This window comes from Dioscorea cayenensis, chromosome 5, assembly GCF_009730915.1.
Source record: "Dioscorea cayenensis subsp. rotundata cultivar TDr96_F1 chromosome 5, TDr96_F1_v2_PseudoChromosome.rev07_lg8_w22 25.fasta, whole genome shotgun sequence".
Classification (NCBI taxonomy): Eukaryota; Viridiplantae; Streptophyta; class Magnoliopsida; order Dioscoreales; family Dioscoreaceae; genus Dioscorea; species Dioscorea cayenensis.
The window spans coordinates 22,963,120-22,976,904 of NC_052475.1; the positions used below are offsets into that span (position 1 = coordinate 22,963,120).

General features: G+C 36.7%; 2 protein-coding genes across 2 annotated transcripts; both read right to left on the reverse strand.

The window, feature by feature from the left end:
- Positions 1-761: 761 nt before the first annotated feature.
- Positions 762-7,859, reverse strand: LOC120260125 (dihydrofolate synthetase). The gene is made up of 13 exons (XM_039267563.1): positions 7,563-7,859; positions 6,946-7,043; positions 6,247-6,397; positions 5,527-5,589; positions 5,176-5,337; positions 3,864-4,055; positions 3,661-3,760; positions 3,115-3,231; positions 2,893-3,024; positions 1,818-1,925; positions 1,671-1,754; positions 1,442-1,494; positions 762-908 (listed from the first exon to the last, which is right to left on the reverse strand). Exons 1-13 carry the CDS (start codon positions 7,851-7,853, stop codon positions 762-764), a joined length of 1,698 nt encoding a protein of 565 aa, XP_039123497.1. The 5' UTR covers positions 7,854-7,859.
- Positions 7,860-8,594: 735 nt separating this feature from the next.
- Positions 8,595-12,175, reverse strand: LOC120261488 (crooked neck-like protein 1). The gene is given in 7 exon segments (XM_039269401.1): positions 8,595-9,125; positions 9,211-9,433; positions 9,900-10,118; positions 10,214-10,358; positions 10,750-10,815; positions 10,923-11,782; positions 11,785-12,175. Coding segments are annotated over 7 exon segments (2,121 nt in total). The 5' UTR covers positions 12,076-12,175; the 3' UTR covers positions 8,595-8,808.
- Positions 12,176-13,785: the final 1,610 nt, after the last annotated feature.

Sequence of the window (13,785 nt, forward strand, 5' to 3'; positions counted from 1 at the left end):
CTTTCTTATTATAAGGACAATATCAAACTAAAGCTTTGTGGGTCCAAGGGCCCTCTCAGAAGACACTAATCACTGGTCTTATCTGCTTGGAAGAAGTGACCCCATTCAGAGGATATCAAAGGCATCAAGTCTTGGAGTTTCAGTGATGGTGCCACATGAACCTTAAGGACAAGCTTGTTGTAACTTTTTATCTTTTTCTTGTTGTACCAGTGAATATGTAACTTTTCACTCATGGGTGTACAGTGTACTGACAAGCAGTTTTGATGCTCTGTGGAGATTAATACTTGAGTGGAGTGGAGGGAGTAGCTGGAGAAAGAAGTTAAAAAACAGATATACTTCTTCTATTTCTTGTGATTTGTTTTTTTTTTCTTTTTGGTATAATGTATTAATGAATGATGAATGAATGTGGCTTGATGTGAACTAGAATGGTGCAGAGTAGCTTCATAAAGAAGTGGAGATGAAGAAGCACACATAACAATGCATGGATGTGTCTCTCTCATTCTTCAAGGAGGAAAAGGTATTCATTGGGGCTTGTAAGATGCGTCTTTTGCTAAAGTGTTTCTTTGATTGTGACTTTGCCTGCAGTTTTGCTTTGCTAAAAGAAGAAGAAGAAGAAGAAGAAGAAGAAGAAACATATAAACATTGCACTTGTTGTACTTTGTTTGATGAAGTCATGAGTGGTAATTTCTTGGTTTGCTTATTGTTAGAAGATGATTAAAATTATTCTTCACTGGTTTTGATTTCAACCTGAATGTTCTCAGTCAAATGGTGGAACAGTAACTGTGAAAAAGAAAATATAGCTCATCATGTATACTTTCTTTCAGTTTCAGTAACTCAAAGTTCTGCTTTGCCAGAACAGCTTCATCATGTTTACTATAAAATTGACATTCAAATCCAAGTTTAAACCTCTGCAAAAAGAAGTAAAAAGAAGTAATAAAGAATGGTCAGGAAGGTAGGTAATCAGAGCCAGAGGTAGCACCACTATTAACCTTTTCCAAAAGACACCATTATTCAATGTCAGTGAGATTCAGATCATTTTAAACTCTTCAATGCAGTTCTTTTATATATCATGGCTTGCACTTTGTTCTTATTCTTGTTCTTTTTTTTTTTTTAATGCTCAATCCCCCATGCATATCATTTCCAAGCTCTATCATTTAAGAATGAGAGATTGATTGGCTCTCGTATCAAGATTGAAACAAAAACTAGTGAAACATCATCAAACTGGGGATTGAATTCAATGGAGTTCAACAAAAAAAGCAATTTTCCTTTGTTTGGTTTTATAAGGAAATTCAGAAATCACATTGTCACATCCCATAAAATCCACATCCCCACACACAATAGACACACAAGTGATGAAAATTTTATTCTTGAATAAATGGCAATTATAAATTAGTGACAACATAAGTGAACAACAAGGACTCCAAACATGACAACTTGGTACAATTACTGGGAAGCATGTTCTCTGAAGTAGAGAATGGAATCTCAAACTAATAACTGCAACCCAATTGAGAAGTCAATGGGATCTTTAACTCCTTATTTAAATCATGGTCTGATCAGTGTGTCATCTTCCGATGTTATTTGGTCTCTCTAGCACTTTGAGATGGCAAATCAATGACTTGAAGATCAGCGGTGGTGCCGACAAGATGAACATGATAATTATGCAAGTTTACCGTTCAGGGCAGCCAAAATTGATGAAACTATGTGCAGGGAGCCAGTAACCACAATGAGCCCAGATTGGGATCCTGCTCTGTGGTCTAGAAGTTGATTTGCCAGCTTCATCAGAACTTCTACTATTCTTTATAATGGGCAATCGGTACAAGTTGCGGCACTTGTCCAAGAAGCTTTTAAGTCTGTAGCTGGAGTCATGCGGGATCTGCCTCCGGCAATATTGACCTCTGTCAACAAGACGACGTCTGGCTGTCGACCTGCAAGATGATCATAAGACTGAAATCATGATGTTCAGAGAGTTGAAAGCAGCATTGAACCAGACAGCAGAATTTTGGCTGAAGTTTAAATACTAAAACATATATCATAAGTCAATATCTAACTCACAAGTTGGTTTTCAAGTTGTTACTTAAAAAAGCATTACTGAACCCGTAATCTCTCAGGCTTAATTTTCAACTAACGATAATTTTCCACAACTACTCCTATAACAGCAACCAAAAATGTTATTTTACCTCACCTTTTCCCCCTTCCTTGTCCAATTCCACTGCCATTAATTTCATGCAGGGTTCCCATGATATTCTTCTGTGTATGAATATTGCATTAAATTCTCTACATAAATTCCTTTTTTCCCCTTCCATGTCCAATTCCACTGTCATTAATTTCATGCAGGGTTCCTATGATATTCTTCTGTGTATGAATATTGCATTAAATTCTCTACATAAATTTGTTCTCAGTTGGCTACTATCAAAAACACTCAGGCGTTTGTATTTATTAATTATTACCACACCGATGCTAGTATTCTAAGCGTAGCATTATTGAATGACATGATCATCTTTATGTAACAATATCAAATAAATTTCCAATCATCATTACTAACTGGTTCACTTTGTTAAAGAGAAGTACTCAGGAAAAGCAAAAGAATATATATTTAAAAAAAAAAAAGGAAAAGAAAACAAAGAAAAATATAACAAGCAAAAGAGGCAGACGAACTCTGAAATTGATCAGAAAAAAGTGGGCAACTCAATTTTTGGCAGGGACAAGTCAAACTATGCATACAACAACAGCAGCAACACTAAAAAGACAACAGATCAGAGTAAGTCATTTTGTGGCATGATAATGAATTGACATCAATTCAGATAAAAGAAGTAAATGGCCTATTCAGACTACTGATTAAGCAGGAACAATCTAGTAACACCACCAGAGGATTTGACAAGATAGAAACAGAACCTGAAAGAAGTTGGGTTGCAAAAGCTGCATGATCTTTGTCGCTTGCCATTGCCACCACAAGAACAAGTGGTCCATATGGATGCACTGTTCTAATTATGTCTGCCAAGCCTCTAGCAGATGCTTCAGTATGGGCTAGAATAAATCATAAACGCAAATCATCAACAGACGAAAATGGCAGAAACCACATTAGCAGGATTTTCTTATACAAGGAATCCAGGGTACCTCCATCAATTAGAACTGACGTTTTAGATAACTGGAGAGCCTCAGCTTCTTTGGTAGTCAGAAATTGGCTCCTTCCAGGCAACTGTGTAGACTCTAAACCAGCTCGAACAGCCAAGTCTGATATTTTCCACCCTTACAACTTTAAAGGTTCATTAGAATAGAACATGTGGCAACAAAGCACTTTAATTATCAAGAATGTCAAGTAGGACAACATTTATAAAAGCAAATAAATTGGATTGCATGATCTCTTTATAACTTTACCAATATACTAAAATATTGTTCACCCAATTCTGTTTTGAACTGTGTTCACTAAACAATCAGTGAGACTTGTATTATCGTGACTGTAAATTTGAGTTGATTTCATTTTCATTTATAAAAGGACATATCTGGATTAAGAAACAGCTGGTTCTTCCATGAAATTTCAAAGAAGCATCCTAGTAATTCTTCCCTAAAAAGTTTTTCTCATGTATATGTGACAACAGATATATACCAGTATTTTAAACTTGCAAAGAGGCACATATAAACAAAAATAAGGCACACACTAACCTTGATTACGAAGACAGAGTGCTGTACAAGTAGCTGTAACAGCATTCTGAAGCTGATGATCTCCAAGCATACCAAGTTTCAAACTAGGCAGATGAATAAACTGTATAGAATGGAAAAAGGTTTTAGGCGATAGATAACAACAAAGCAACTTTGACACGTCTTTGGACAAACTGAACAAATAGGATAAATCTTCACACTTATACCAATCTCATATCTTTCTGAACATCAATAAGCAGGTCACAAATTTGGAAAGGTTTTTCATCTTTTCTTCCAAGGCAATTCACAACATGCTGGATTCCAGGATCACATGCCGATATGACTGGAGAACTCATTGGCAATGCCTTATCACGAATTATGTGTTCAATGTGTGGCACGAAGGGACCACCAATCACAACCTGAATTATTTAAAGCAGATACAAATCAAGAGATTGTAGCATTAATCATAAAATTACATTTAGCAATTGCTGAAGAATAAGCAAAAAAAGAAACCATTGAACAAAATATACATGCAAGAACAAGCCTTGAAAACTTGCTCTGTCATTCTAATTAGTAAATTTATTTTATCATCCCGACAGTTTAACAACCCATATCTCTGACTGGCACTACTCATTATTTATACCATGGCAATATATATCCATAATAGTTGTTAATATTATACCCTATAATAATCAAAGGAGCATACTTTGCAGTCCAGTAATCAATCAATGGGAGTTACAGAATTAAGTAAACTTCTCAAGTACAGAAAGAAAGTAGAATTGAAACGCTGTCAAGAAATTCAATCAACATTTGTATAACCTATTTTGTGGAACTTTCTGTTATGAACCAATCCAACATATAAGGCCATTAGGTTACTATTAAAGAATGAACATAATCAAGTCAATATATACTGCACCTAGTAGTGAAAGAAAATTATAAGCATAGCATTTACGAGATGGTTACAATGAGATATATCCCAGGTCACATGTAAATAAATATATATGGCATTTAAGAAACATTTAAGAGACAGGGTTAGGCACAAGCAAGTAACCATCAACCATTTCCTAATACAGAGCCATAAAGCAATTGACACATTTTTCATGTGCTTTCATCTGGTCATGGCAATGATGGCATGTCCTTGAAACTATCTGTTAATTGATTAAGAAGTACCAGAGACTATTTCTGTACAAGAAACTAAACCACGAGGCTATCGAGCATAATTCTTAACTCTGCCCGCTGCAGCTCCTAAGCTTGTAATAGGGATCAGCTTGGTGTTGGAATAGCATAGAAGTACAGGTAAAAGGATAACATCTATACCATCTATTCTCATGTGAAGCAGCTCAAAGAAGGCCTATATGAGAGAGAATATAAGTTAATATTGGAAATGGATTCACCCTGGCTAAACATGTCAACCAATTAAAAAGGTACGCCCTTCTAAGGCCATATTTAGGATCATATTAGCTCGATCTATCCAGTACAGAAAAGCCATGTGCATCGAGCATACAGTAACAAACAAAGCACATGAATTGAGTACAGAACTGGACATCCATGTTTGATGATCCCTGACTTTGCGATTGCAATGCTTTCTAGGGAACCACCCAGAGCGGCCATATGTTCCTCGCCTATAGTAGTTATGACTGATGCAGCTAGCCCATTACTGCATAGAACATTTGTTGCATCCCTTGCTCCTCCAAGTCCTGCCTATTCAACAAGGCAATCACAACACTATTATTAGACAAGAAAATCCATATTAATTCCTGAAGAAATCATGACCTCCATTATCATTCATTCAGTAGGAAAACCATATGACAAGTAAAAAATGAAGGCGATAATTGAAACAAGTTCAAAGGAAACTCAATTAGTAACAAAATTGAACAGACAACTACTTACTTCAACAATGGCAATATCAACCTTCTCTTGAGAGAATAGGCAAAAGGCCAGGGCAGTGAAAACCTGCAAAAATCATTCTTGTCAAGTTTTGAATACAAAGGAAGAAAAACATGAACAATGCAAAGGGAAAGCCAGATATTTGAAGCAACTTCTCAGTGCTAAGGACATTGATGAAAGGTGCCCATGTCTCAAACAAAACATAAAGAGGCATATTCTTGGGTTGCATAAGGGTGGTAAAGACAGCCCAAAATAGCTTCCAATTTGTTAAAGGTTAGGCATCATCTGCATGAAACTACCACATTTTGAGATCACTGAGCAAAATAAACACGGCTGAGGATTGAGGAATCAAACATAGGTTGGAACACAATGCATTTGAATTATTCTAAATTTTGTTTAGAAGCTCTTAATCATGTTATTAAAAAAACATGTTAATCATGTAAAAAGTGAACTTCCTGATCTAAAGTATTCATTTGCTTCAAAAAGTAAATATTCACAAGGAAGATAGCTTTTCAAATGTAGAAAATTGTCCAAAACGGTTTTCTAAGAGAGCTAAACAATAAAGGGGTCACGATGCTTAGGCATGCTAGTTTTAGCTCAATGAGATAGTTTAGTTTTATATCACAACTTAGACATATGACTATAGGATAACCTGGCATAAGGTGAATTCTGGAAATTCAAAATAAGGCTAAAATTTTTCATTGTAAGCAAAGTTATCATTACCTCAAAATGTGTTAGAGCTCCATTTTCCTGGTCAATAGACTCATCTATGACTACCTTCACATTACTGAAAAGAGTATTTAACGCATCAGCAGAAACAGGGCCTCCATTTCTTCCAACAGAAATGCGTTCACGAATTGTCAGTAGATGTGGGCTGCATACAGTGAGCTTTAAAATACAGACATACTCATATTATCAATTGAAGAGTGTTCAATCACATCTAGCAAAAAAATAAATTCAAAAATTTATTCTTTGATATTGGTTTCACATGGCTGACTCTGTGATAAACAAAATCCCTATCAACCTCAAATTTGTGAAAATTACATGCTGCAGAGAAACCTTTGTAACTTAAATAACTAAACCAATGATCTGCAAACCAAAAAATAGTGCATATGTAGTTGATGATTTTTATTTATGGTCAAAAGGCAATAAATAAATAAATAAATAAATAACAATAAAAATTAAAACATAGAATCTATGCTTGTAGCATGGCATGTCAAGAATAAAACGATCACATTAGTTTTGCTGATGAATCAGAGAAATGACCCAAGAAATAATTTTATTTGGAATTTATCCAGCAATCTTTGATCATACAGCCTATCCACAAATTCATGTAAAATAAGCACATGGCAAAAAAAAATTCTAATAATACATTTCACCAAAAAGACTTTATTCTTTTAATGTAAATCTAAGGAGCGGTACCTAGTATAGCAGCCAACAGAATACCCTTCTATTCTCAAAATATTGGACAAAAATGCAGAAGTTGATCCTTTGCCCTTGGTGCCGGCAATATGAACAGCCTACATGCCATAAATTTATCTATGTCATGCACCGGATAAGACCATATGTTAACAAGTTTCCATCATAGAAAAAAATGCTAGTTTTGCATATGGCCCTAGGCCAGCCTTCCATAATACCTTAGATGGCCAACAGATTTAACACAAGTTAACTTTCATTTGAGAATAGGCAAGTTTAGTAATGAGCTTGTAGGATTGGCGTGAAAAGAGCAGGTAAATAAGCTAAACAAAAGCTTGCAATCTAAGCAAGTATTCACAATTCAAACATGCAGAAGAGGCTTTCTAAGAAGAAGAAGAAGAAGAAGAAGAAGAAGAAGAAGAAGAAGAAACACTTTGCATCCCTCTCTTAATGCTACACTGCAAAAATAGCAAAGATTCAACATCAAGAAAAATCAAAATTTCCTCCTGTGCTTGGTGCATCAAGCAGTAATCTTTCACAAAGTTCAATGACACAACATCAAACTAATTCACGCTAGGGTATCAGCTGAATTTAATAACATGAGTTTCCAGCAAAGGAGACACCTTGAAATTGGAGTGCGGATTGCCGAGCCGCTGCAGGAGCCGCCGCATCCGACCAAGATCGAACCCATCATCGGAGTCTGTTCCGGCACCTTTCGGCACACCAGATTTCTCGTAATTCCTGAGCTTCTCCATGAAATCCAAGAAGCCTCCGAGCTTCCGATCTTCCGCCATGGTGCAGCATGGTCTTGTTCTTGAGAATCCGAGGCTGGAGGTGAAACCACTGGTTCCGAAACTGCTCAGCATCAGTCTGGAGAACTTCGTGCTCCCGCGCATTGATAACTCGAAGCGCATTTGGGAATTCGGAATCCCTTTTATATCTGGATTATTTTTTTTAATTTTTTTTTTTTTATAAATACGCAACAAATTCACATTCGAGAGAAAATCAGGTAGTAAGCCAAAGCTGGGGCCGTTTATTTTCGAGGAAAGTGGAAAGTGGTGCGATTTCACTTCAGTGGATTGCAATAGCGCTTGATTATTTTCTGGTGGGGAGTGGTCAAATCATAAAAAGCCAAACATTTTCAACACAAAGTCTTTGAGGCTCGTAGGCTTGTCCGGCCCGTCGGCCCGATTATATTACCGACTTACAACGAATGAGCAAGTCGCAGGTGATGTCGACACTTCAAAACACTTGCCGAACTACTTTACGATTGAAATGACCAGAACGTTTCAAAACATTTGGCAAAATCAGAGGCATGAAACCAAGCTCAACATTTGATTTTGAGTCCCGAACAATATTAATGTGTGAATTTTAGGGTTTGATTTCGAGCAATTCTCAAATACAAAATACAACACTGAATCTCACAGGCATGAAACAGAGTCCAATATTTTGATATCCAAACTAGAAACAATAATCTCGAGCCCTTTTCAAAAACAACACTAAAGATCCAATAGCAATAGATTAAAAAACATTCGTGAATTAATTGGAAACATTTATATAACATGAAAATAGCTTATTTTAGGTTTATCACTAGTCAATCACATAAGGGTTAAACAACTTGACTCATACATTCTATGAGAGACAAGTCGACCAAATGAAAACAAAACCCAGTTTGAATGCCACAAAATTAGAGGGCTCAAGCCCAGTTTTGCAAATACAAATGCAAAAAATATGAAACGTGTGAGTTAACATCAAAGCTCTAATTTACAGATTAATTCATACCAAAGATAAGATACAAACATAGAACTTCAATTTTTTTTTTTTCTTTAATCTTGTTTCTTGAATGGCGCCTGTTTTTAATTTTGTTTCTCAGTCATCATCAGAGCCTGCCTTGAGTTTCTTCCATTGATAAGCAGCTTCCAATATCTTCAGGTTAGGAGCCATCGCCACCTCATCTGGGAAGATATAGTCGAAGTACTCCTCGTACCCTGCAGGAACACCATCTTCTGATGCAATTGCTCTCTTCCTCTTTACCTTCCTTGGTAGCTTCTTCTGCACCAGACTAACATCGCCTAGATTTCCAAACTTGGCCTCCATATTAAGCCACTCTTCCAAGAGCATTGCCCTCTCTTCTTTTAATTCGGGTGCAGCTGTTCTAAAATGATCGAAAGCCCTCTCGAAAACACCTACAAGGAACAAAAGGAGAACTCAAATGTCTGGTTTACGTTTATAGAGAACTATTTATTATCTGTTTGATAGATTTCAAATTACCTCGGCATCTTTGGATGCATTCTGTCATCTGTTGTTCGTTTAAAGAGTCTTCCTCAACCTTTATCTGTGCATCTGTGTCCTGTTCCTCTTCGGCGCCAGCAGATGCCTCAAACTGTGCATAACTAACCCATACCTTCAAATGCTTTGTTCGATCAAGAAGCCTCTCATAGAGTTGCCGAGTTCTTTCCAATTCACCCTCTGATATTTCAAAGTCAATGTATGCCTGAAAGAAAGAAGCACATGTTATGAAGCAAAGACTAAACTAATTCAGTTTGAAAATGCATAAATCACTCATTATAAACCACCAATTCAACACGTTCCTGACTCTAATCAGTCTAAAAATGAAACATTCTTTCTTCTACCCAAGACGAGGAATTGGACACCTTATATTTATCTAAATTCTATGGCCACTCTACGGTCTTCACTGAAAACAAACACTAATCAGAGAGCTTTTGCTTATCCTTTGGAAATTCATTAGGCTCTTTACAAAATATTGTTTCATATGTAACAGCAACCAACCAGCGTCCCTCTTTATAAAAAAGCACTAAAAGTACACTACATCAATATTAAAAAAATACATTTGATGTCCATGTCAAGTCAACTTAATCTGGTAATCGAAGCTAATCCATATAAAAAGAAATAAATATCAGATTTTAACCAAAACATTAGTTTGCAGAAAACATCCATACCTTCCACAAGAGTTCTGGCCTGTCCAATGCAGGTTGAGCTATTGCAAGTTCAAAAATCGCTCTAGCACGTTCTGTCTCACTGAGAGACCTTTCCAACTCTGCAAACTTGCTCCAAGCATAACAGTTAGCAGGAGACCAATCAAGATATTTCCCATACAGTGTTCTGCACCGATCAATGTTGCCAAGTTGTAATTCAATCTCAATATACTTTTTGAATATCTGCATTGAAAACACACCATATTAGATCAAAGCCATTTTACACTAAATAACTTGTCTAAAGTCCCCATTAAAAAATAAGACTTCACAATTAATACCTTATCTTTTGGAGCCATTCCAATTGCATTTCCCAGAATTTGCCTTGCAGCCTTAAGATTTTTTTGCCTAATCTCAAACTGTGCTGCTAGAAGCCATATTTTTGCAAACGAGAACTTCTTATGAGGGATTAACTTAAGGCATTCTCTGGATAAACAAAACAAGAATCAATTAAGAAACCCTATCCAAAAAGTGGATATCACATCACTACATGATGGCATTGTATCACACGGAATTCTACAAACTATATACCAAAAATGATTGACAAACTTCAACAAGAACACAGAGTCCATTCCATCAGAAAATTGCAACCATAGAAGCACCATAACCCAGACAAATCATCTGTAAGAAAAAACCTAAAGTTTAGACACAATAGTGTCATTCCATGAGAAAATATTTGCATGTTGTCTGTTTTAAAACATTGCTCATCTACTTAAAGATGTGATACTCATATTTCACTTCAACTGCCCAACCAATAGCATGTCTAAAGCAAGCAAATTTGTGAAAACATATATGCTCACAATTAAGACATTCTTACCGGTAGACATCTCTTGTTCGGTCCATATCCTTTGCATCAAGCTCTTCATACAATGCATAGTTAATCCTATACAACAAAACACACAATAGATAAAGATCAATAAGACTAGACTTGCAAATAACACATCCAAGAAAATGGTCAACCAGGTAAGATAGGAAGATCGATCTGCTTACCATAAATAGATGTACCTCTGCCAGTACCTCTTCTCTTCCGCCGGTGGCACATTAGCAATGGCTCTTTCATATACCTCCCTGATCATATCCTTGTTCCCAACATTCTCTTCCAACCGTATGTAATCAAACCATGAGTCATAATTCAAAGGATTCTTCTTCACCTCTTCTTCATACTGAAATCTCCTCTTCCCTACAATAGCATCCTCAATCCCTTCCCTGTCACCATACTGCTTCTCAAAAGCCACAAACTTTCGGTACAAGTCTTCAGCCCTCCCCTTCGGTATATGATCCAGAGCAAACTTGTAGATGCATCTCGCTCTCTCCGTCTCCTTGCACCGTTCCTCAAACTCCGCAAATGCAACAAAGAGCTGCTCGGCCTCCTCATCTTCAGCCAGAAGTTCTGTAGCGCGCTCATATACAGCGCGGGCGCGCGCAACCTCGCCATTCTTCATCTCAAACTTTGCATACCTAATCCACGCAGTGACAAGGGGATGGCAAGCAACCAAACGCTCATAGATGGCACGAGCGCGGGCAGCCTCACCATACCGGAGCTCAAACTTGATGTAGGAGAGCCACCCTTGCATGTCAGGCTGCCAGTCCATCCATCGCTCGAACACCTGGCGGGCACCAGCAATGTTCCGGAGCATCTCCTCCATATGTATATACTTGTACCATAGTTGATCAACGCGGGGAAGGAGAGCGACGGCGCGATCCCAGACATTGCGTGCGTGGTTGACGCAGCGATTCCTCATCTCAAACTCCGCATACTTGAGCCAGAGGGTGTGATTTCGATAATCGACTCAAGGGCACGCTCCCCAGACGGAGCGAGCGCGGGCCAAGTCCTGCGTTTCCTCCCATGAGGGCATACCCTGACCCAGACGGAGGTATTCCAGCGGACGCGACGGATGAGGTCCTCAAACTCCTTGCGGCGGCGGAGGCGGTAGTCGGAGAGCTCTGTATGGTCAGTGATCTTCTGCTTGGGCGGCCGTATGTCGGGTTCCTGGCGCTCGCGAGCCTCCCGGAGGATCTGCTCGGCGGTGATCTGGATGGGCGCCGGCGTCTTGTTCTTCACCCGCGTGGGACGGGGAAGCTTGACCTCTGTGTCCCTCTTGGTGAGGAAGCCAAGGTTGGGGTCAGGCTCCCTTGCCGCCATTGTTGTCCCTTGTCTCCCCTCGGAGGTCGGATTTGAGGTGAAGAAGATGGGAGGGAAATTAGGGATTGGGGAATTAGGGCTTTGGGAAGATTGGAAGGGGATTTATGTAAATATATCAAAATAAAGAAAAAATAAATGTTCAAGCCCTAAACCTTTTTGGGTTTTAATTAATTATTTTTATATTTTTTTAAATTAATTTGTTTCGATTAATTATGAAGTTTAATTTTAAATTAACTTTCCATTTTATAGTAACTTTGTTTTTTTTGTATTTTTATTAACTGATTTCTTATTATTTTTATTGAAAAATTTTAGTGTTTAAACATAAATTAAGTGTTTGTTTTCGTAAGTGCATGCATGCAAACTTGAGCAAGTTTTGTTCTGTTTTTATTTTTGTTTTTGTTTTTTATTATTTTTTATTTAAAAATTCGAGTAGATTAAAAAAATGAAAATAATTCGTAAAACATAATGAACCCACACAAATATGCAAAAATAAATAAAAATTAGGGCCAAATTAGGGCCCGTTTGAGTACTGCACTGGAAACACTTTTCCCATGCAGTATTTCGCTACGTTCATTTTCCTACAGTTTCTTTTCTGCGTAGAAAAGTAACAATCGTGTTTGGTATGAGCCTCGAAAATTGCGAATTGAAATACTGACGTAAAATGAATTCGCTGTTTGTTATGAATAACCTTTTCAAATGCAAAGTTATGTTTATTACCGATTTCTTTCTTCGATGAATATCAATTATTTTAATTTTAATTATGTTTTAATTTTCACATTAATCAATGATTTATATATAAATAAATTAAGAAAATTGCTTATATACCCGGCAAAAGTAGATATTTAATTCTTGTTTTTCTATTATGAGAAATATGATTATCCGAACTTTTTATCCAAGAGGACGCTTCCTATATGAATTTTTAGTGATCTTTTTGTGGATAAATCCCACCTAAGAAAAAGTATTGTGTATGTTTTTTCGATGAGTTTTCGATAAGAATTAATTATCAATAAAAGCAATATCAAAAGTAATAAGAAAATATTCTTAAAATTACAAAAATTATATGACTTCAATGAGATTGTCTTGCTGGCTCACGGTTTTAAAAAGGAAGACCCTAAAGTTAGGGGTTTTAAAAAGAAGACAGGACAAAAGAGAAGAATTTTTATGTTAGAAAAGGGTAAAATTGGAATTTTACATGTCTCCTACTTTCCCACTATGATGTAATCCGTTTCACCCCTCCCTTGTGAATCCCTTTTCATTGGTCGAAAAAGTAATTACAATTTGACCATTCTTTTACATGGTTTTGTTTCAACCAAACGTATGAAAACTTTCAGACTCAAACTTTTCTGAGGGAAAAAGTTGATTCTTTTCCTCATCTCAAACTGGCACTTTAATGTAGAGTGGTACAGTGGAATCAATAGAATTTTCTTCATGTGTCTCCACCCTCCTTCTTTGGATTAAAAATCAAATATTTATTTTAAAAATTTTATTATCAATCTTATTCTAATTTGATTTTTTAATTTAAAATTATTTTTTAAATATATTTGTGTCTCCACCTGTGTCAAGAAAAAACAGTGTCAACCAAAGTATTTTTTTTTTATAAATGTGCCAATGTATATTTTAAATTTTTTGTAATAATCACTTGTAGGTTGTAACAGTCAATTTGGAGTGAGGAACTTGGTTTAGTTTATAAGTTAATAAAATGTTGAACTG